General features: G+C 42.2%; 1 protein-coding gene across 1 annotated transcript; it reads right to left on the minus strand.

The window, feature by feature from the left end:
• Nucleotides 1–7231: 7231 nt before the first annotated feature.
• On the minus strand, nt 7232–22468 carry LOC116524093 (zinc finger protein RFP-like). The gene is made up of 7 exons (XM_032239177.1): nt 22052–22468; nt 17632–17727; nt 16369–16602; nt 14554–14576; nt 11506–11618; nt 9498–9530; nt 7232–7752 (listed from the first exon to the last, which is right to left on the minus strand). The coding sequence occupies exons 1-7, from the start codon at nt 22466–22468 to the stop codon at nt 7232–7234; spliced, it is 1437 nt and encodes a 478-aa protein (XP_032095068.1).
• Nucleotides 22469–23269: the final 801 nt, after the last annotated feature.

The raw sequence follows: 23269 nt of genomic DNA on the forward strand, positions 1-23269 counted from the left end.
TTCCCTCCCCCCTCCAGGAGAAGGATACTGCAAAATCTCCATTCCCTCCCCACTCCAGGAGAAGGATGCTGCAAAATCTCCATTCCCTCCCCACTCCAGGAGAAGGATGCTGCAAAATCTCCATTCCCTCCCCACTCCAGGGGAAGGATACTGCAAAATCTTCATTCCCTCCCCACTCCAGGGGAAGGATACTGCAAAATCTTCATTCCCTCCCCCCTCCAGGAGAAGGATACTGCAAAATCTTCATTCCCTCCCCACTCCAGGGGAAGGATACTGCAAAATCTTCATTCCCTCCCCACTCCAGGGGAAGGATACTGCAAAATCTTCATTCCCTCCCCACTCCAGGGGAAGGATACTGCAAAATCCCCATTCCCTCTCCACTGCAGGGGAAGGATACTGTAAAATCCCCATTCCCTCTCCACTCCAGGGGAAGGATACTGCAAAACCTAGATAATATTTACCAGTTCTCCAAACTACTCAAAATTTCCGCTACCCGTTCTCCAGAACTGGTCAGAACCTGGTGAATACCACCTCTGAAATCAATGTATATTTTTCAAACTCACGCAAATTCCCCACCTTGTACTCTTCAGCAGCTTGTGCCACAGGGATAACATCATGAGTCTGGTGCTCCTGAGATGCATCACAAAGTAAGCAAATGGGGACAAGATCATCTCTGCAAAAAAACAACATTGCCGGTTCATGTCCCTGACAAGTTTTGCTTGTCCTTGTCATCTGCTTTACCTGATCACTCAGCTGCCTGATCAACTGGACAACAGTAGCCAGCTGCCCATTTGGCTTAAATTTCCACCGAGGCACTGCTACTCTGCACTGAGGGCAAGCCGTCTGGTCGGGAATCTGCCCCCAGTACTTTACAATGCAGGCATGGCAGAAGTTGTGCCCGCAGTCAAGAGTCACCGGTTGTACGAGGTACTCCAAGCACACAAGGCAAGTTATTTCTGACTGCAGCTTCTTCCCAATGTTCCCTGTAGCCATGCTGTTCGAAATTCACCACAAGCAAAGTTGAATGTGTGTTTACGCAAGAGCCCGGGCAGTTTTAGCAAGCACAGCTGTAGCAGGTCCACCAAAAAGTAAGCTGGATGAGGGAAAAGAAGAGAGAAAATAGCAATGGGGTGGGAGGGAGAGTGTTCCATCTTCAGACTTCCATCCCTCCAAAATGTCCTAAGTTATCAATCACAGTTCTAGGCTGTATAAACAGAGAGATAGATCACATGAAGTGTTAATACTGCTTTATAATGCCTTGGTAAGGCCACACTTGAAATGCTGCATCCTGTTTTGGTTGCCACAATGTAGAAAAAATGTGGAGACTCTAGAAAGAGTGCAGAGAAGAGCAACAAAGAGGATTAGGGGAGACTAAAACATATGAAGAACAGTTACTGGAATTGGGTATGTCTAGTCTGATGAAAAGAAGGACTGGGGTGACATGATTGCAGTGTTCCAATATCTCAGGGGTTGCCACAAAGAAGAGGGAGTCAAACTATTCTCCAAAGCACCTGAGTGTGGAACAAGAAGCAATGGGTGGAAACTAATCAAGGAGAGAAGCAACTTAGAACTGAGGAGACATTTCCTGACAGTTAGAACAATTAATCAGTGGAACAACTTGCCTCCAAAAGTTGTGAATGCCCCAATACTGGAAGCTTTTAAGAAGATGTTGGATAACCATTAGCCTGAAACCAACCAAGCAAGCCAAATAGTATAGGGTTTCCTGCCTAAGCAGGGGGTTGGACTAGAATATCTCCAAGGTCCCTTCCAACTCTGTTATTCTATTCTAGAATACAGCTGGAAGGGACTTTGGAGGTCTTCTAGTCCAATCGCAAGCTCAAGCAGGAGACCCTATACTATTTGGTTTGGTTGGTTGGTTTGCACAGTGTGCTGCGACTTCTCCAAAAATCGAAAAAACCATGGCAGTGGTGAGTAGAAAAAGCAATATGTGTGTATATATATATGCACATATGTATTATTATTATTATTATTTTCTGGGGTACAGAACTGTTGATGTTGTGCAGCCTGGAAAGGAAGAGATGAGAGTAACATGGCTATAGTGTTTAGGATGGTTTTATTGAGGCTCAGCAACTTGAAAATGGGTGGACTCCAACTCCTAGCATCTCCTAGCAAGCATGGGAGCTGGAATCCACCCATTTGCAAAGTTGGGGGGAAAAAACATTGGTTTAGAAGTTTGGTGTAAAACAAGTTTAGGCATTTTGTCAGAAGTGCAAAAGTTGTACTGGAGCTCATATTACAGTACACTAAAGGGAACATTTATTGAAGGTTGATCCAATCTTGATCAGATTCCAATCAGAATAGAGCTGGAAGGGACCTTGGAGGCAGTCTAGTCCAACCCCCTGCTCAAACAGGAGACCCTACACCATTTCAGATAGGTGGATGTCCAGTTTCTTCTTAAAAATCTCCAGTGATGAAGCACCTACAACTCTGGTGGCACGCTGTTACATTGGTTAATTGTCCTCATTGTTAGGAAGTTTCTTCTTAATTCCAGAAAGAAATATGGTGAGGTGGAGGAAAGAATATGTCTTAGCTTCCTACCTTGCTAGTGTCAAAATCAAGCAGGAAAAAAAATGCTATCTATAGAGTATAAATATATGCCTTCAAAATTCAGTATAGTGGTTAAGTATAGAAACCAATGTTTAACTAACTGGGGGATTTGGGACTAATTGGTCTCAGCCCAACTTACCTCACAAGGTTGTTATTGTGGAGAATAAAGAGAGGGGATAGTATTCTATAAGCTGCATTGAACTCCTGAATGAAAATAGGAGACACACACATTGACTTACAACCTGAAATATTTTTCTTGGGGATTTTACCAGAAAACTATAGTAAAGAAAATGTATATTTGATTATCCATAACAGCAGCTAGGATTGTTATTTGCACAAAATTGGAAAAGTGAAGAGATCCCTAAAGAGGAGAATGTAATTAGGAAAATATTAGAATGTGCAGAAATGAACAGACTGACACTGGCTAGCAAAGAGAAAGAACTAATTAATTACTATACAATTTGGGAATCATTTTACCAATGGTTAGAGAATAAATATAATAGTAAAAGAAGTTGTGTAAATATAGGAAATGTATTAATAGTTAATATAATTAATAGAGTTAAATTATGATGTTATAGTATCAGACATATAAGATATTGGAAATTAAGCTAAGAATAGATTAAATAATAGAATAGAATAAAAGAGTTGGAAGGGACCTTGGAGGTCTTCTAGTCCAACCCCCTGCCTACGCAGGAAACCCTACACCACTTCAACAAATGGTTATCCAACATCTTCTTAAAAACTTCCACTGTTGGGGCATTCACAACTTCTGGAGGCAAGTTGTTCCACTGATTAATTGTTATAATTGTCAGGAAATTTCTCCTCAGTTCTAAGTTGCTTCTCTCCTTGATTAGTTTCCACCCATTGCTTCTTGTTCTACCCTCAGGTGCCTTGGAGAATTAGTTTGACTCCCTCTTCTTTGTGGCAACCCCTGAGATATTGGAAGACTGCTACCATGTCTCCCCTAGTCCTTCTTTTCATTAAACTAGACATACCCAGTTCCTGCAACCGTTCTTCATATGTTTTAGCTTCCAGTCCCCTAATCATATTTGCTGCTCTTCTCTGTACTCTTTTTGGCAGCTGCTGCACACTGTTGGCTCATATTTAAATGGTTGTCCACTAGGACTCCAAGATTCCTCTCAGAGTCACCACTATTGAGCAAGATACCACCTATATTGTACCTGTACATTTCGTTTTTCTTCCCTAAATGTAGACACTTACTTTTTTCACCATTGAATTTCATTTTGTTATGAATATGAATAATGAATATTTGTAAATTTTAATTGTCGGCACCAAATAGTTGTACCCAGACGTCACACTGTTTAATGGAAAATGGACTGCTTATGTTAAAATAAAATTAAAAAAGAAAAAGAAAAGAAAAAAGGAGAGACGTATCCCCGCAGTGCTGGCCGGGGATAATGGGGACTGTAGTAAAACACAGCAGGAGAATACCTAGTTGTGGAAGATAGTTGGCGCATAATCCAGTTTTGCATAAAAAGCCACACAAATTACTACTTCTTGTTACCCATAGAAGCCATCCTACTAAAGGCTTGTTAGGAAACGCTTAAAAACAAAACGAGAGTGCCTCCGCGTTTAGCAACTCCAAAGTTATAGAGGATACTCCAGACTACGGAACTACAATTCCCAAACGGTCACACTCACCAGCTTTCAACCTCCTCTCTCGCTCTCTCGTAGATTCTGTAAGAGAGCCAGCTGCCTAGTATTTTAATCCTCTTTTCTTCCAATGGGAAAAGAGCTCCGCCTCCTTCCACCCCTTTCTATCCCCCCCCCTCTCGTTAGTTCTTTCGGTAATTGGTAATTGGTCAAGATGGGCGACGCTGCATCTAATGGAATCTTTAGTTTCCTTTCATTCGACCATTGTGATTGGGGGGGGGGGACCTTTTAGAACGGCGTTTCTTGCTTTTCTCCCGCTTTCGCTTTGTAAAACACACGTACAGACAAACACACACGCGCGAACACACGTCTGAAACGCGCCCTTTTCCTAAAGAAGTCCTTCCAAGGGAGACGGGTCTACATCGCCGTCTAAGCTTCGCCCAATTCTTTGTAAATTACACAAGCCCTAGTGCGGATGTTACTTTTGTCTCGTCCCACCCGCGTGCTCTGAAGTGGATCGTTTCTGTGGAAGTCTCTTGTATAATCCTCCCGCCCAAATGTAGTATATATAACTATAATTTAGTGTTTGTATGAGTTTTCCCAGAAGCAGTGTAAAGAATTAAGAAGTGAAGCAGAAGGGTAATATTTCCATTAAATCAAATTCAACTGTTCGACATTCATCAAAAAAAAATTGCAAAACTGTTTCACAATAGTCTTCTTTCAGAGTTTTTTTTTTAATTTGCCAGTCTAGTCTCAGATGGTCTTTGTAATCCTCCATTCATATATTTAAAGCAGACGTAAAGTGAGATTTGGACATTAAGTGTGAAACCTACTGGGTCAGGCTGGACAGCCTCTTGGAGCCCTTTTACTTCTATATTAAAAGCCACATAGACAAGAGTTGGAACTTGCAAAAGAAACAGGAAGCCAGTGCCTAACCACAATGTCAAAATCTATGTCAAAAGTCCAAGGTTCAATTAAAGTTCGTTAATGACACGTACTCCATAAACAAAAGGAGAAGTAAAACCCCATCTCCTTATAAGGCTTTCTCCTTAAGGTAACCACTAAGAAATGTGTTAAGTATTTCCGTGTTGCAATGCTTTTGAAAATGTGTAAGAATGCCTGCTTCGATAATTAAGGTTGTTCAGAATTTGCAATGCTAGCCATGGGCTAGCTTTTCTGAACCTGGCTGCCAAATAAACTTTTCCTGTATCTTGAGAAGTCTTAACGCCTGTCATTTTCTGCAACATATTAACATATATTAACCCTAATTAGCTATTGAGACCAGCCTAGCTCAATTTGCTGCGGGATCTGATATCTTGCTCAAAAGATGCTATAGAGAGCATGAGAAACACTATGAATGAGGATGAAGGTTTGTTCTCCTAGCTTGTGGGTTGGTTTCCGAATGTTTCCTTTCCAGGCTAGGTAACATCCTCGGTGGAGTTTAGGGGATGCCTTAAACACTGAATATGTTACCTAGCCTGACAACGAAATGTTGGGAAACCAACCCACTAACTCAGAGAATAGCAACAGCAATAAACACTTAGACGTATATACTGCTTCACAGTGCTTTACAACCCTCTCTAAGTGGTTTACAGAATCACCATATCGCTCCCAACAATCTGGGTCCTCATTTTATCCACCTGGGAAGGATGGAAGGCTGAGTCAACCTTGAGCCTGGTGAGATTTGATGGGACCATTAGTTTACTTTGCATAACAAAGATAGGAGTAGGAGCCTTCTACAGAAACTCACCACATGGCATCTGGGAACTCAACCAAACTTGGTCTCAAAACACACCCTAGAGAGTTGCCTCTGCATGGCCCGATGGAAGTCTGACAACCAATCAGAATACATTTCTTATACAGGAACAGGAAAGGTGGGGCCGAACAGAGAGTATAAAGCCAGGAACTTTCAGCATCTGCTCTCTTTTTCTTCTTCACCCAACATCTGGATGCATGTGATCCCCCTTTTCTGTTCAGGAGCTCAAGCCATGTGATCCTGTCCACCATTAAACCATTTTTCCAAACAGCCTCCATGTTTCCAATGTTTTTTTCCCCACTTGGAGCTGAACCCAGGATATTTCTTCCAACAATAGGCTGAAATTACAGGACTACATAGCATTGCTACAAATGTTTTCTTCCACTTTAAAGGCATTGAAATTATCTCTCATTTTTTTCTAATAGTAAAGGCTCATTCTTGTTTTGGGCAAGGGACCCAGGATGGATAGATGGTGAACCCCCATGAAAAATATAAACAAATAATGAACCTTCACCTTCACCCTACACCCGAATTACAGATATTTGCCACTATTGCAAACACTATGAATGGCTAACCCTGCCCACTCCAACATCTGCCTTCCAACGTTCCTTCTGAGAAAGGCTGATCGAGCACGGGGAAAGTGAACCACCAGTACCCAAGAAAGAAGTCGCAAACTACTTCGGCCTCACATGTAGCAAGGTGGAAAAGGCAAAAAGCTGATGCTTAAAACAGGAACTTTTTTAAGAGGCTGAAATGTTTGAAAACTAAAAGAACCACAAAAAAGGGAGATAATAATAATCCTTTATTAAAAACCACATATTAAATTCTAAAAAAAACCACACTAGTTTTCACTTTTATTATGCAAAAGAATCACCTTGCCGTGATTATCAAGTGTGTGTATGTGTTCAAAATAACATCCCCTGAAATGATTGTGTTCAGCTCTATTTCTCCATATTGAGAGCTGTTCCCCGCATTAAAACTTTAATTGGAAGCCTCTGTTAAAAGATTAAAATGATAAAATAGCCGAGACTTTCTTTCTCAACACAACACCCTCCAATACTACTTGGGAATTTTGATCCCTCCAAGTCTGGTGGATTTCACAACAGGCATGGTTTCATTAAAAAGAACGTAGCAACTTTGTAAAAGATTGATTCCACATTTTCAGTTTGCACCTAAAATTCATCCCAAGGGTTTGGTGCTGAGGATGAGATGGAGGGGAAAAAGAGAGACAAAAGGAAACTGATGCTAAGAAAGATCGAGAGGCAGAAGGATCTGGTGGTGGGTTTTTCTGCCTTAGGGACAAATCGAGATACGGGTTTTCTTCCGGATCCAAAAAAAAGGGTAAATGGGTTCTCCAGCAAACGAAGTTACTGAGAAGGCATGGAGCAGGTTTCCTCTCTCGCCATCACAAAAAGCCACTCGGCCTCCATGGTAGTTCAGGGAGACTCGAATCTTCTTGATCTCCCAATGTATTGGCTCAGAGATTAACGCTGGGGGGTTTATGTACTCCCACAAGCTGCCATAACGCTTTGTCATTGCCCAGATCCCTTCCATTTTACAAAGGGCCTTAACACCCTTTCTCTTCACTGAACTTCGGGCAACTCCAACACCCCAGTCGCCCTCGTTTTCCACAGCAACTTCCCAATAATGCCTGCCGGTGACGAACCTCTCGCGCCCCAACACACACATCATGTGGTCAAATCTCCTGTTGTCCTGGACGAGTTGTTGGCTTTTTGTTCCCATCCAGCAGCTTTTAAGATCTTCTGAGAGGATGAGCCTGGGATGAGCTGTGTCCGGATCCAGAGTCACATTTGCTAGGAAGAAACACAATTACAGAAAGTCATCCCTAAGAGGGAAGCTGCACATCGAAAGCTCAAACTTTAATTAAAAAAATACTATCTGATATGCTTTTTGCTATGCCATGGGACTTATTCTTACCGATGAAGATGCAGAATTTTTTTTTTTTTTTAAAAAAAGATTTGTGTCTCCTGAAAATTGTAGGTAAAAATTAAGAGGATCCCAGTTAGAAAAGACTTTGATAAATTGGGGGAGAGAGGTTGCAATCACAAAACTATTGGATTTGTAGCCTGGAGAGGAGAGGTGACTTAATCAGTAAATAACCTTTCGTTAACTACAATAATAACAATGAAATGTTAATGGACAATATTTAATGATACATACAGGTGTGTTACCGGGGTGGGGAGGAATGCTTAGATATCTTACTTAACCGAATTAATTTTAGAACATGTCATAAAGGTGCGTGGCACGACATAACCGTGAACGTCAAAAGCGCGCCGACAACACCGCGGCGCTAAAACCGCGATGTCAAAAGCGCGCCCACAACAGCGCGCCGACAACAGCGCGCTGACAGAAGCGCGATTTAACTTAAGGTAAGGTTTAGGTTTAGGGTTAGGTTTAGGGTTAGGTTTAGGGTAGGTTTAGGGTAGGTTTAGGGTTAGGTTTAGGGTTAGGTTTAGGGTTATTTTTAGGGTTATGTTACAGCGCGCTTCTGTCGGCGCGCTGTTGTCGGCGCGCTGTTGTCGCGCGGTTTTGACGGTGCGGTTTTGTCACCGCGCTTTAGTCACACGCGCTTTAGTCTACCGCGGTTTTGTGGTGGAACCATAAAGGTGTAATGGTATTGGAGATCTATTGAAATTGCAAATGAACGCCAGTAGGTGGTTGTGTCTTCTAATATAAATGATTCTAGATAAAAACATGTTTAAACAATGGTAACCAAATGAGAATTATGGTACAAGGATAGTAAAATACATAACTTTTCTTTCTTGACTTAAAATGTACAACATTATTTGAATGAAGTATATGTAAGGACTGTGGAAGAAACGCACGGAATATATTTGTAACCAATCGATACGCTTTCAACAAGATATAACGAAAGATGATTTTTTTTCTTTTTTTTTTTTGTTAAACTAAAACAATAAAAAATTTTCTCAAAAAAAAAAACACTATTGGATTTGTCACTCTCAGAGAAATGCTGGCTTTCAGCAACATCCTCCAGTTCACCATCCAATGACGCTGTATTCTGACATGCTTGAAAAATGTGGATTATAGTTTGACGATCAAAAGGAGGGCATTTTGATAGTCAAATCAGAAATCGCAGAGAATGGTGTGGAGACCTAGAGGCGGAGCTCTTGCCTCACAATCAGGAGGCTGTGAGTTCGATCCTAGGTAGAGACAGATATTTCTCTCTCTGGGTATAATGAGAATCTATCTGCTGAACAAAACTCTGCATTGGTGACAGGAAGGGCATCCAGCTAGTAAACACTCAGCTCCATTCAGGTGTCCTGACTCCACCCCGCAAGGGATTCCCGGGTCTTTAAACAACGAACATAGGCAGAAACCACAGGACTAGGTAGCATTGCTATAAATGTTTTCTTCCAATTTAATGGCATTGAAATGATCTCTCTTTTTTTTTCTAATAGAAAAGGCTCATTCTTGTTTTGGGAAAGGGTCCCAGGATGGACAGATGGTAAACCCCCATGTAAAATATAAACAAAGAGGTTTGTGGTGATTTAGCCACCCCTCAGCCCCAGAGATATACCTTTATGAATCTGATATCCAGCTACCAAGACATCTAAGGGAATAGAGAAAGAGATTATGTAACCAAACACAACACTTCTTCGAACAAAATATAATTTGCTGTTAAAGTATTATAGACACTTCATTTCAAGATCACCTAACTAAACAATAGTTGAGCAGATTCTGAATATTAAATAATATTAAATATTAATATTAAATGTTTCCAAGCCTTCCAAATGATTTATAAAAATTAGAGTCATGTATCCTACAGGTTGTTGATGTTTGGCACAGAGAGGCACAGCAATATTAGATTTTTAAATCACAGACTAATTTATAATGCTGGTTCTGGCTAAGTGAGTTGTGTGAACTCAACTAACCAACAACCACAGTTAAACAACATGGTGTAACGTGATACTTGAATCCAAACTTTGCTTTCCCTAAATATGAAATGTTTTCATATTTCATATTCCTAGTTCTGGGTAGGCAAACGAAGCTCTGATGTCCAGTTACATACATAAAAAAGGTAAAGGTTCCCCTTGCACAGATGTGCTAGTCATTCCTGACTCTAGGAGGCGGTGCTCATCTCCGTTTCAAAGCCGAAGAGCCAGCACTGTCCGAAGATGTCTCCATGATCATGTGGCCGGCATGATTAAATGCCGACGGTGCACAGAACTCTGTTACCTTCCCACCAGAGGTGATTCCTATTTTTCTATTTGCATTTTTATGTGCTTTCGAACTGCTAGTTTGGCAGAAGATGGGACAAGTAACAGGAGCTCACTCTGTTACACGGCGGTAGGGATTTGAACCACCACACTGCCGAACTTTCTGATCGACAAGTTCAGCATCTCAACCACTGAGCCACCGCGTCCCTTAATTACATGCATAAGGCCTTGCAATTCTTCAGCAGAATTTGAAATTACCGGTAGACTTAGTTTCAAATGCAAGATTGTGTAATTCAAATATTAAGCAACTCCCTAAAATGCCTTCCTCTTGAAAATTTCAGGAAAAAAAGTCCTTCCCAATAATTCCTGGAGATGCCAAGAATTGAATCCAGGTTTTTTTTTTTCATAGAAAGCAAACACTATTTTTAATTGAGTTTTTTTTTTAAAGACAGTGAGTCTCTTAAAGGCACTGTGTGGATCTCATTCAGAAAGAAATCCTTGCTACCTCTCCAGCCTTCCTCCATTCCTTCCTCATGCCAATCTTATTTCCACTTAACAACTTTGATAGTAGAGTTCTGAAACAAAAGCTGATTAAGCCATTGTGATTGCTTCAAAATTCCTCCAAAAAAAGTAAAACTTTTGTAGAAAGTTACCCCCCCCTCCTAGAAAAATGAAATATCCTGGGAAATATTGAAAAGGCAGACCATATTTTCCAAGATCAGAAATGGAAGAACATGTTTTTAGGCAGGAAGCAGACTCACCATTAATACCCCCCCCACACACCTTTATCAATGGGCCATTTAAAAAGCCTGAGTCAGTCTATTCTACATATCAAAGATCTCCCCCTTCAGCTCCAGGGTGATGGGATTAAGTCATGATAGTATTAGCTCTTTACCCATCTCACCACAGGGCACCTGCAAGAAGCAAATGCTCAACCAAACCTGGACTCAAAGTTGCCCCTGCATGGCCCCATGGGAGCCTGACAACCAATCAGAATACAAGATCAAGATCAAAGGCCAGAGAGGGCATAAAACCAGGGGCTTTCAGCATCTCTGTCTCTTTTTCTTCTTCACCCAACATCTGGAAGCATGTGATCCCCTTTGCTGTTCAGGGGCTCAAGCCATATGATCCTGCCTATCATTAAACCATCTTTCCAGGCAGTCTCCATGTTTCCAGTGTCTTTTCCCCCACTTGGAACTGAATCCAGAAGGACGTTTCTTCCAACACTTTCTGCTCAAGTGGCCCTTAAATTCCCTACCGATCAGGCCCTCCTAGTTTTTCAATGGCCCCAGCATTTACCTGCACTAACCTCTGGCTCAGCATCTCTCCATCACCAATGATTATGTTTAGTTTCAGTCCTTTTCTTACCTTTGAATTGTTTCATGAGAATCCCTAGGAAGGCATTGAAATCAAATAAATCCCAGACTATCAATTTCATCCATGGAAGAATCGACACTGGATTCGTAAGTGTTTGCTTGCACCTAAGAAGAAATAAACAAACCGGTGGGGCCATCTTTTGGGGGGAATAGAAAAATCCAGGACAAGATTTGTCTTTATAGTGTTGAACATCCTCAGATCCAAAGCTGCCCAGTAGACTCGTTATGAAAAATGAACATTGTTCTCTGCTCTATAGATGAAAGGAAGTGAATAGGTTGCAACTGAAATTATAGGCCTGTGATGGAGAACCTTTTCGGCATCAAGTCCAAAAAGGAAGCATGCACACACGTATGCGCACTCATCTAACCTGCAACTCAGAAGAGGAGCTGCCCAGGGGGTATGCAATAGCAATAGCAATAGCAATAGCAATAGCAGTAGACTTATATACCGCTTCATAGGCCTTTCAGGCCTCTCTAAGCGGTTTACAGAGAGTCAGCATATTGCCCCCAACAATCTGGGTCCTCATTTTACCCACCTCGGAAGGATGGAAGGCTGAGTCAACCCTGAGCCGGTGAGATTTGAACCGCTGACCTGCTGATCTAGCAGTAGCCTGCAGTGCTGCATTTAACCACTGCGCCACCTTGGCTCCAATGCACACATTGGAAAACATGCATTGTGCAGCTAGTCTTTTGGTGGCTGGCGCACATGTGCGCGCGACGATCAGCTGGCCGACATGCACGCTTGCGGAAAATGGAAGGCCAGCTCTTCCAGTTTCTGGCACTGCCGCATGCACAAATCCCAGCTGATCGTCAGACACGCATGTGCGCCAGAAACCCGCAAGAGAAACGGGTAATGCCGCACGTGCCAGTCGACATGACTCCGCATGTCACTTTGGGCTTGCGTGCCAAAGGTTCGCCATCACGGTCATAGGCGATCAATATGTCTTAAAAGAGGCAGCCTCCAAACTTTGGTTCCCAGAGCCTTTCCTGAAGCATGGGGGAACCTACAATTATCAGTGAGTGGTTGAGAATGTTAGGGCCTTTTAAAGCTACCCAACCGTAACAAGATAGGAGCCAAACAAAGTGTATTTAAGCTGTAAAGGCTCCAGGCATCCATATTAATTCTTCAACTATCACTCTTACAAGGTACAGGCTTCATTCATGCCAGTGAAGTCATATCAACCACAAAGGACAAAATGTGATCCCAGACTCAAAAGGTCTGCCCGCCCCTTGGCCCCAAACTCTGATCCCTGTTTCCCACATTTGGGTGGATAGTTCCAGCTGGCTACACTTTTTCCTTTGAGAAGTCGTGGGAGACTTGATCATCTACAAGGTAATAAGCCTATTTTATTTATGGAATTTGCATCCCACCATCTGCCTAAGAATGGTAATCTAGGATGAAGCAGGTAAGAGGGATCAGTGTTAGGAATATAATTCTAACAGTTGGGTTGGCAATATATAAATCATGTAGCAATGTGTAGTGGCCCGGCAGGTGCCGTTGGAGCTGCCGCCAGACTCCGACAGCGAGGGGTCTTATGAGCCGGCCCTGGAGGAGGTGGAGGACCCTAGACAGGGTGCCGACTCTGAGCAGGGCGAGGAGAGACTGGTTGGCCACCAGGTGGCCCTGGAGCCTTGGATCAGAGGGAGTGATCAGTAAAACACTTGTGAGTTGTTTGGGGATGCATGCCGTCGAAGGGCTACTCAGGAACAACTGCGTAATTATAGGAGATGATTACGCTCAGTTGATGCTTATTAAGATCCTCTCCTGATTATAAAAGAGACTGCTTGTGCCACGCCCTTTTCAGAAGTCAACCTTCATGTTAAGGACTAACAAGAAACAAACATGGCAGGCTGGATTGCTGCCAGAGTTTGTTTGCACTGCTGCCAAGTTTTGTAGGACTTGCTGCCAGAGTGCTTATCTCTTTGCTTATGTGGCTTGCAGCCAACGAGAGGTTTGACTAATTAAAAGAAACCTTCTTATTTACGTTGGTTTCGGCTTTCGTTCCTGGACGGAGGAGGGGGGGATCAGAACACAATGCTATACCTGTTTCTTTAAAGCATACTGTAAAATGTGATTGGTTACTGTTTTTCCTCAATCAGCCATAAGAGGAAGCCAGAATGATTGTTAGCTCTCTGTTCGTTGGATGCTGGGCTGATCTGATCTGAGTGGAAGTGCCGTGAGCTATTGTACGTTTTGCAACTGCTAGCAAACTTTGAATGCCGGACTGTTTGTATGATTATGGACTATGTTATTTGGATTATTCCTTAACTGAAAGACATTGATGACTGACTGTCTTATCCGTGTATGACTTGGACTGTTTGATGGACTCTGATACCTCTATTTCCACGAAAGTAAAAGCCTATTTAAACTGCAGTGGTAACTGCATGCTGGTTTGTGTGATCTCCAACACAACTCTCACTACGCTTCTCTGAACGTACTCGCTTTCCCAACGGGGAGCTTACCTAACAATCAGGATAAAGTCTAGTGGTCCTAGGCAGAAACAAACGAGTAGGAAAGCTACTCAGGAATTCAAAAGCCCCCCCCCCCCCGCAAAAATTCATATTTAACCAGAACCACATGCAAAGTGGACTCCAAGACATGTCTCTTAGCCATCTATCATGATAAATAATTCTTTGTTGACTTCTCTTAAGATCATCATTGCTGATTATCCTCAATGATCTTCTGTTAAGAACACTGGATCGTCATTTAGATCATATTGTGAGCGGCAATGTTTAAGTTAAACTCTACTCATGTAACTTGGCTTGAATACGTGCAAATATAATTTGTATTAGATTGTCTAAACAAATTATGCAAATTTGATTATCTGTTGTGATAATCAAATACATATGTTTTCATTTTTGACATGTCAAAATTTCTTTTTTAAAGGTCTCAAATTGGAGCATCAACAAAAAAAAATGGGTTTCTATTATTCCACTAATTTGCACTAGTAGCACACATAAAAACAAAAAATTGACTGTGCCCTGGGCCTTGCCATTCTCCTTGTGTCCACAATTCCAATTTAGGGAGAAGTCAGCTTACCTCTTTAAAGTGCTTCCCACATCCTAGAAGAGAGAAAGAGTTAAAGTGGAAAGGAATTAGGTAGTTGTTCATATCAAAAGTGCCTCTCAAATCCCAGACTGGAATAATACTTGGAAATGTGACCATTGTGTTGTTTTATATCAACTTTCCCAAGCCTTTGTCTTCTCCAGATATGTGGAATTTCTCATCCCAGAATTCTCATCCTCAGCAATGCTGCTTGGGGGATTTTCATTATCCACACCAGTGGTGAGTTCCTACCAGTGGTGGGGTTCAAATAATTTAACAACCGGTTCTCTGCCCTAATGATTTCTTCCAACAACCAGTTCACCAAACTGCTCAGAAGCTTAACAACTGGTTCTCCCAAAGTGGTGCGAACTGGCTGAATCCCACCACTGGCTGCTACCGATTCGGATAGGTTCGGCCCAACAGGTAGTGGTTTGGCAACCTGGGTTGCTGGAACCGGTAGTGACCCAGGCCTGCCACACCGCAGAACCGGTTTTCCGGCTGCGCCATAGGCGCCACCATCTTATTTTTCGCTTCTGCACATACGCAGAACAATTTTTATTGCACTGTGCATGCGCGCATCAAGCGTGGGCGCAACATGCCCACAAACGAACCGGCAGTAGTGCCTGATGGAACCCACCCCTGAACCACACATCTTGAAGCAGCCAACTCAAAGAAGACAGTTCAGTATGCAAAAGAGGGACTTGTCAGCAATTTATACTGTAGGTCCTCCCAATTATACAGACTCTGCTTGGAGGGACGTGATGTGTCAACTTCTCCATTCATGTCTCAGTTGCAGAAAGAACTATTGCTCGACTTTAGCACCTGCCTTCCTCATTTCACTCTACTCTTCTCCTGCCCAGCTGAGAAAATCAAAGCTAGACTCTATCCTAATCTACATATTGGAGAGATATTGGGATGCTCAATGGGTATCCTGTGCAAGCCAAGATATTTCCGTTATAGATGCTGAAGTCTTCTACAATATTTCTCCAAGAAATGTTATTTCAGCCACTTCCATGGGCCTTTTCCCATGGAAAAAGTTGAAGGGCCCTCCATTCATCCTTCAGCAAAAAGCTATAGCCATAAAGTGGACTGTCCTTCTTTGTTGATGGCTATCCTCTCAATTCTCATTTGCTTCTCCCTTCCAAGATCATTGATGGGGAAAAAATTGGCAGATTCTACACACCTTGAGATTGGTCTTGGATGGTGTCAGAATAAGGGCATGCTATTTTAACACCAGTACAGCTGAGGATGCCCTGCATCTCTCTCTCTCTCCAATGATTGAGAATGAGATGAAGGCAACCTCATGAGGGCAAAGCAGAAAAATAGAAGCTATGTGCCACAATTAGATCCAAGTAGGAAAAAGTCCTCAGTACCTTTTTGGAATGTCCTCCATGTGTACTGGATTGCAGTAAAGTTGGTTAAGGTTTAAGGGATGTGCCCCAAGGACCACCTACCACACTCCCACAATCCATCTATATTTCTCGGACCATAGGTTGGGAATCATGGATTTAAAATCTGCTATAAGCCTTGGTCTTAATATCAAGGAAAGCCATCAAAAGACAATATAGAAAGAAATAGTAACAGCAGGATAACTGCAGTAACTACATTTCACAGAGCAAAAGGAGATAACAAACCCAGATTGTTTTGTTATGAAAACAAAGCAAAAATGTCTCAGCGAATTGCAAATGAATATAGGAAGGCTACTGTAGAATCAGGAAGGCCTCCAAGGATAATTACAGCAGCCAGGCAGATACATCTAGGGGAAACTGTTTTTCCAGATGTCTTTGTCCCAATTTTGGAATCTCTTACCTGCAGAAGCTCAACTGCTGATTGTTGGCACTTCTCCTTGACTGTCTGGATAAGTTCATCAAAAGTTGAGACTTCCCGGAATAAGACGGCTGCATGTTTAGCCTTTTCCCACATTATTCCCTTCTCTAAGTTTTCAATAACTCTAAGCAGCAGAAAGTGCTCTTGTTGTTCCAAAAACTGACGTATTCCATTAAATTCAGCTATGACAAATTGTCTCTCTTCTTCTAATTGTTGCTACAAGCAGCAGATGGAAAGAGGACAAATCAGCTTGGAAATGGCATTCAGCATTAGACACAAGACACCAGTTAGATGCCACAATGACAATTATGCAAACAATTCAAAGTAACACACTTTGTGATATCTGTGTGATGTTGTCTCGATGGGCATGTCACCATGAGAATAACTGTTTGTAAGGTACAGCATAAATTAAACAAGAGGCGCAAATTCACAAAATATACCCCACCCTTTGAAGTGAGATTGAGAAAGCAGATCCAAGGGCCAATAGGTTTTCTTCATTTGAAAACAGAGTAAAGGTAGTCCTCGATTTAACAACAGTTGATTTAGTGACCGTTCAAAATTACAATGGCACTGAAAAAAGTGACTTATGACCGTTTTTTGCATTTATGGCCATTGAAGCATCCACATGGTCATGTGATCAAAATTTGGATGCTTGTCAACTGGTTCATATTTATGATGGTTGCAAGGTCCTCGAGTCACATAATAACCTTTTGCAACCTTCTAATAAGCAAAATCAAAGGGGAAGTCAGATTCACTTAATACTTTGTGTTACCAGCTTAACGACTGTAGTGATTCACTTTACAAATCTGGCAGCTGGACTGAGTTTGTTTTTCCTTGAAGTTGTTTCACTTCTCCTCCAAGATTTTTCAGTTCAGTTCTTCAGAACTGAAGAAGCTTCTTAGATGAGAAGCAAAGCATCTTCAAAGAAAAACCAAGTAAGTCCAATTGCCTCTTGAAAAAGCACCTTTGGGATAACTTGGACAGAAGAACACTCAATAATCCAATGGTTGTATATTGCAAAATAAAAATTTTAAAAAATCCCACTCTGGCAAATCACCATGGTAAATTACTTCCGTATGGTTGAAAACAATATGGAATTGCCTATTTAGTCTCCAGGAATCAAAGCGAAGGGAAACTGCAAGATTTCCAAAATGCTGGTCCTTAGAATATTCATGGAGAACTAAACTATTTTAGGCAAGCATTTGAAAGAGCATTAAAAAAAAGCCATTTTTTAGTAAAGCATACAATTAGGGAGGCAGCTTCGGTTCTTTCGTCCGAGTGATATTTTGAAATCCTTTCTTTTTCATCCTTTAAAGTCCTCATGACGTTTAACAACTGGCCCTAGAAGAAGAAGAAAAGATATTGAGATAAACATTGAATACTAAGAGGATATCATCACAAGATAATCACCAAATAGTAGGAGGATATCCAGGGGCAGGGGTAAGCTTCAAAAGTTTTAGCAAGGGGGAAGAAGACGGGGCTTAGCAGTGAGAAGACGGAGTTTCAGGCTATTCCTGAAATTCCCCTATTCTGAAGGAATTTTTGGACGGGTCGAAGACCCTAGCTGTCCCGTAGAGACAGTGAAAGGTGAGGGGAGATCCAGTGACCTCAGAGATGATCGCAAAGTCTCTGGGGGGCGTGGAATTAACCCCTCCTGCCAACTCCTTTCTGGATTAGCTGTATGCTAACCGAAACTGCAGGTTGCCCCTAAGAATGGTATGAGTGGATTCAACTGGTAAGCTGATTTTATTACTCAAAGAGAGACGGTCCGCACTAAAATTTAAGCTAATTGGAACCAAAGAACAGAAGAATTTAGCGGCGAATTGGTTTTTTTTTTTAATGGATTTATGACTGGTGGTTACCCTATTTCTTAAACGCTTTAAGGAATTCTTCAACATTTCCCCCTGACTCTTTCTAAGTGGGTTGTAAAACTAACGATCTGACACTTTTATTGCTTGGCTGTGTTGGTCTAAGATCAGATAAGATCGCACAGCTCCCAGCGTGTTTTTACTTGCAAATATCTTAGAGTCTCTAACTACGACACAACATGGCGTCGAATTATATTCCCAAGGGCTCGCTTCATACACTCTTTTCTGCATTTCGAAAACTGTTTGATTCTTATCAAAGATTTGGAAAAAAATTGGATTATTTGACATTAAAACTTGAAGGAAAAGGTGAGAACGCTGAATGTTTGAATGTTCCTGAAATACAAATGAAAAATGTGAGAAATGACGTCTGTTCTATCTCGGAGGAAGGAAGAAATGCTATGCTGGAAAGGGGGGGAGCTAAAGAAACTACACTTTATGAAACATCATTGGCAGATTCCATAATTCCACCTTCGAGAATTAAAGTCATTTTGAAAAGTTTAACAAGCCTGGGACAACACTATTATCTCATCAGAGACATTCTGAGCAAAAAGGTGCGAAGATATCCCTGTTTGGACTTGCTTATAAAAACATTTGGTAAATCTATTCAACGAATGGCAATAGGACTGATAAGGTTTTGTTATTGGAGAGACATAGGCTGACAGATGGAAGAATACAACTTAAAATTAGCTAAATCTAATTACTCTTATTTGTAATAGATATAGCTGAATAATAACTGATATTGATAGTAATGTATATAATGTGGAGTTGATATGATAAATAATAATTGGATATGAGAAAGGAAGGTTAGAAATACTTTTGGACTATATATAAAGGTTATTAATTACAATAATTACCACTATTAAAAAATAAAATAAAATATATACAGTTAAATATTAATTAATATGGGGAAAATGTTATGATATATGATATAACTACATAAAGAAGGGAGAATGATAATAAACTATACTGCATGGAAGATGGACTTTTTGGTGTCAAATATTATGGATGCTCAGCTAAAATAGGATATGAGGATAATAGAGGATTTTACAAATAAGTAAATGAAATGTCAGCATGTGGTTATGGACTAAATCTTTGGCATAGTTAAGGTTGAAGGATGTTTGAATAACTGTAGTTAACTAAAAGTGGAGGTATAATGATGGCAATATGGTAAACATTTGAGTTAAGATATTTGAATTAATATGCATTAATGGAAGAGATGCACCAAAACATGTTGTAACCAGCTGTTATACTTTTTTTTATATAATATATACCTGTGTTGTTTTTTCTTTTTTTGTTTTTTTGTTTTTTCTTCCCTGCCTTGTCCTTTGTTCTTTTTGTCTTTTTTGTTCTTTTTTTTTTTGTTGGTTTTTTTTTTTATTTTTTTTCCCCACTGGTGTGGGCATGTATTGTTTAAGAGTATTATTATTATTAATATTTTAAAATAATAATTACAGTCAAATGAAAATGGATATACGACGATGGTGATATGTATGAATATCTGAGTTAAAACACTTGAGTTAACATGAGTTATGTTTGTTGACTGTGGAGGAGATGTACGAAAGTTTATTTGTGACCGACTGATACACTTTCTATAGCATGTAAAGAAGGATGTTGTACTTGTTTTAAATTAAAAATTAAAAAAATAATAATAATAATAATAATAAAGTTTTAGCAAGGGGTTCTCTGCCCTGTTGCTGGGTGGTCATGGCCATGGTGGGTATGGCCTAGTCAGCTTCCTGCACCACGGGGGGGGGGGGCTCTCCCCGGGCTCCGGAGGCTTTCCTTGAGCCTCCAGGAGGGCGAAAACGGCTCCGGAGGGTCCGGAGGATCTCTGATTTTTCATCCGCCTCAAATCTGTGCACTCCCTGCACTAACCTGCATCCAAAACGGGCTGCGTGGGGACTCCTGGGAGGGGCGGGGTGGGTGGGGCCAGTCAGGAGTGGGATTCAGGGGTTCTCCAAACTGCACAGAATCTTAGAGGTTCTCCCGAACCCCTGCAAACCTCCAGCAGCTCACCCCTGATATCATCAAAGATTGTAGCAGTCCCAGTTCTCTGACTTTTTCATCCATCCCAATTAATAATGATTTTAAAAAGCCTAATCAATTTTAAGCAGCAGAGCTCACCATATTTTTCAGTGTATAAAATGCACTCCCCTCCCCTCCGAAAAAAAAGTGGGTGGAAATGTCTGTGCGTCTTATAGAACTAATGTTGCCGAAGCCCCGCCAATCGCTGGCCCCTTCAGTCTCTGCCTCCCAGCAATTTGCCTCCTTGCAACAAACAGCAAACAGCCTGGTCAGCTTCAGCAAAGCTTAATTTAACACCAGCAGCTAATTGGTGGTTGGATCTACCTCCTGGAATACCCTAGGCTGCAGGGATTTCCGCCACCCATCGCCACCATCAGCGCTGTCACCTATCGCCATCTCGGTGCACCCCATTTTCGGCCTCCGCACGTCTTATTTTCAATCAGTTCCAGGTGATGGCGAGGCCAATTGCTGGGAGGCAGAAACAGATTTTTTTTCCCCCTTGTTTTGGTTTCCAAAGCTAGTTGTGCCTTATAGTCCAAAAGATGTGGGCAAACTTCCCAGTGGGAACAACTGGAAGAACAGCAACCTCTTCAATACTTTATAGTAGAGTTCCCCAACACTTCTGGCTTTGCGGACTGGCTGGGTAGGGTGGAGGAGGGGATGTGTGCAGCCATGCACACTCGCTTGCCCCTTCCGTCGACCGGCTCCTATTGGCTCAAGGCCTAGTAGTGGGCTGCGACCTATGGATTGGGGACCCGATTTAGAAAACCTCAAATGCCTGATATGGGCAGCTTCTATCAAAGATTCCCACTGTCAGGGTTCCAAGTAACACCCACAGCGAAATAAGACTCCGAGGCTTGAGTTTCCTCAAAGTTGCATTTTATTACAGATGTCCTACTGGCACATCAGGGAAAACCAGAATCTGAAAGCTTCCAGTTTTTACCCACCCAAAGGAAAGCTCAAGGTCCTGCCCAGCACCCTCATGTCCGTCACATGGTCCAATCAGGCACCGTCCCAACTGGAGATGCCTCTCTAGTCACGCCACTCCAGGTTCAGGGCAAGATGTCCTTGACACTCGGAGAAAGGAACGTTATTTTGACTACCGTATATACTCGAGTATAGGCCAACCCGAATATAAGCCGAGGCACCTAATTTTACCACAAAAAACTGGAAAAGTTATTGACTCGAGTATAAGCCTAGGGTGGGAAATGCAGCAGCTACCGGTAATGATGTCCCGTGCAGCCGCGGGAGCGATGTCCCGCCTCCTATGACACACGGCACAGTGATTCCTATCATTGGATCACTGTACCAGAGGAGGTGGGACATCGCTATGTGGCTGCTTGCCATAACAAGGAGGAGGTGGGACATTGTTGCAGAGCGGCAGGAGGGGGAGGAAGGGGAATCGTAAGACAGCCCTGCATTACATTAGAACGTGAGGAGGGGGGATGGTGCGGTGCGCGCTGCGCGGCAAACTGACACAGAGGGAGGGGAAACTCACAGGGGCGCCGGGCCATTCACGAGCGTCACCCAGCGGTATGGCCCCGCCCCTTTTTCTCCTCCATTTCGGGCAAATTTTTCACTGACTCGAGTATAAGCCAAGGCGGCTTTTTTCAGCCCAAAAAGTGGGCTGAAAAACTTGGCTTATACTTGAGTATATACGGTATATATCTCCCCTACTCCATATAACCACTACCACCACCATTTTCCCAGACCATTATATGTGGTAGGCTGAAGGCCCAACGCAAAAGATGGCTTCCAGAACTGACACCCACCTTGTACTCTCGGGCAGCTTCAGCCACAGGGACAACATCGTGAGTCAGATGCTCCTGAGGTGAATCACACATCGAACAGAAGAGGACGAGCTCATTCTTGCAGAAAGCCTTGAGAGCTGGAGGGTGTTTCTTACACACACGGCCCTCTGCTGTGATTTGCTTTATATCAAGACTCAACTCTTCAACCAGTTTTGTAATATTCGCCAGCTGGACGTTTGTTATGAAGCTCAGCTGAGGAGTGTTCTCCATACACTGAGGACAAGCAGTTATGGTGGGAAATTCGCCCCAGTAACTCTCAAGGCAGGAATGGCAGAAATTGTGCCCGCAGGCAAGCGTTGTCGGGTTTAAGAAACTCTTGAGACAAATGGAACACGTTAGTTCCCGTTGCAGCTTCCGTACAATCTCCTGCAGATCCATGGCTCTTCTTCTACCTGAGTTGGGAAAGCTAATGCAGTTTCTTTACTTGAGTGGCAAAAGGCAACAGGTGAAGGAGTTAATAGCAATATCCTGTGCTCTGGAGCTACAGAAAAAGAACAGATTCTTGTATTGGAAAAGAAAGGAACTAGGATCAGCATATTACAATCCCCACAATCATCCCTCCAAATAGGTGATCTTTCATTGTAGGAAGTTTACAAAAAAAACCTCTCCTTGAAAAATAAAATATCCTGGTGTTGGAAGAAATGTCCTTCTGGGTTCGGCTCCAAGTGGAGAAAAAGACACAGAGACATGGAGACATGGAGGCTGCTTGGAAAGATGGTTTTAATGGTGGACAGGACCACACGGCTTGAGTCCTGAACAGAAAAGGTGATCACATGCTTCAATGTTGGTGGAGAAGAGAAGAGTGGAAGAGAAGCTGAGTCCCCAGGTTTTATGCCCTCTCTGGCCTTTGATCTTGAGCTTGTATTCTGATTGGTTGCCAGACTCCCATGGGGCCATGCAGGGATAACTCTCTAGGCTGCGTTTTGAATCCAGATTTGGTTGAGTTTTCAGATGCCATGTGGGGAGTTGGGTAAAGAGCCAATATTATCATACCTTAATCCCATCATTCTGGAGCTGAAGGGGAGAACTCTTTATTATGTAAAGTGGACTAGCTCAGGCTTTAATGGCTCATTGATAAAGGGATTGGGCAGGAAGCTGCAGGCAGCTATTCTGTCTTTTAAAACATGTTTCTTCCTTTTCACACAGACTCACTCTTAATAGCCCCCACCTTAGTCAATG

This window comes from Thamnophis elegans, chromosome 2 (genome assembly GCF_009769535.1).
Source record: "Thamnophis elegans isolate rThaEle1 chromosome 2, rThaEle1.pri, whole genome shotgun sequence".
Taxonomy (NCBI): Eukaryota; Metazoa; Chordata; class Lepidosauria; order Squamata; family Colubridae; genus Thamnophis; species Thamnophis elegans.

What these genes read in the sequence shown, in the direction of transcription:
- LOC116524093 (XM_032239177.1), bottom strand. Translation starts at nt 22,468, where the DNA reads ATGGATCTGCAGGAGATTGTACGGAAGCTGCAACGGGAACTAACGTGT. An exon ending in AAGCTGCCCGAGAGTACAAG is followed by an intron (nt 17,728 to 22,051) that starts GTGGGTGTCAGT and finishes TTCTTCTTCTAG; the next exon opens with GGCCAGTTGTTAAACGTCAT. An exon ending in GTGGGAAGCACTTTAAAGAG is followed by an intron (nt 11,619 to 14,553) that starts GTAAGCTGACTT and finishes ATTTCTTCTTAG; the next exon opens with GTGCAAGCAAACACTTACGA.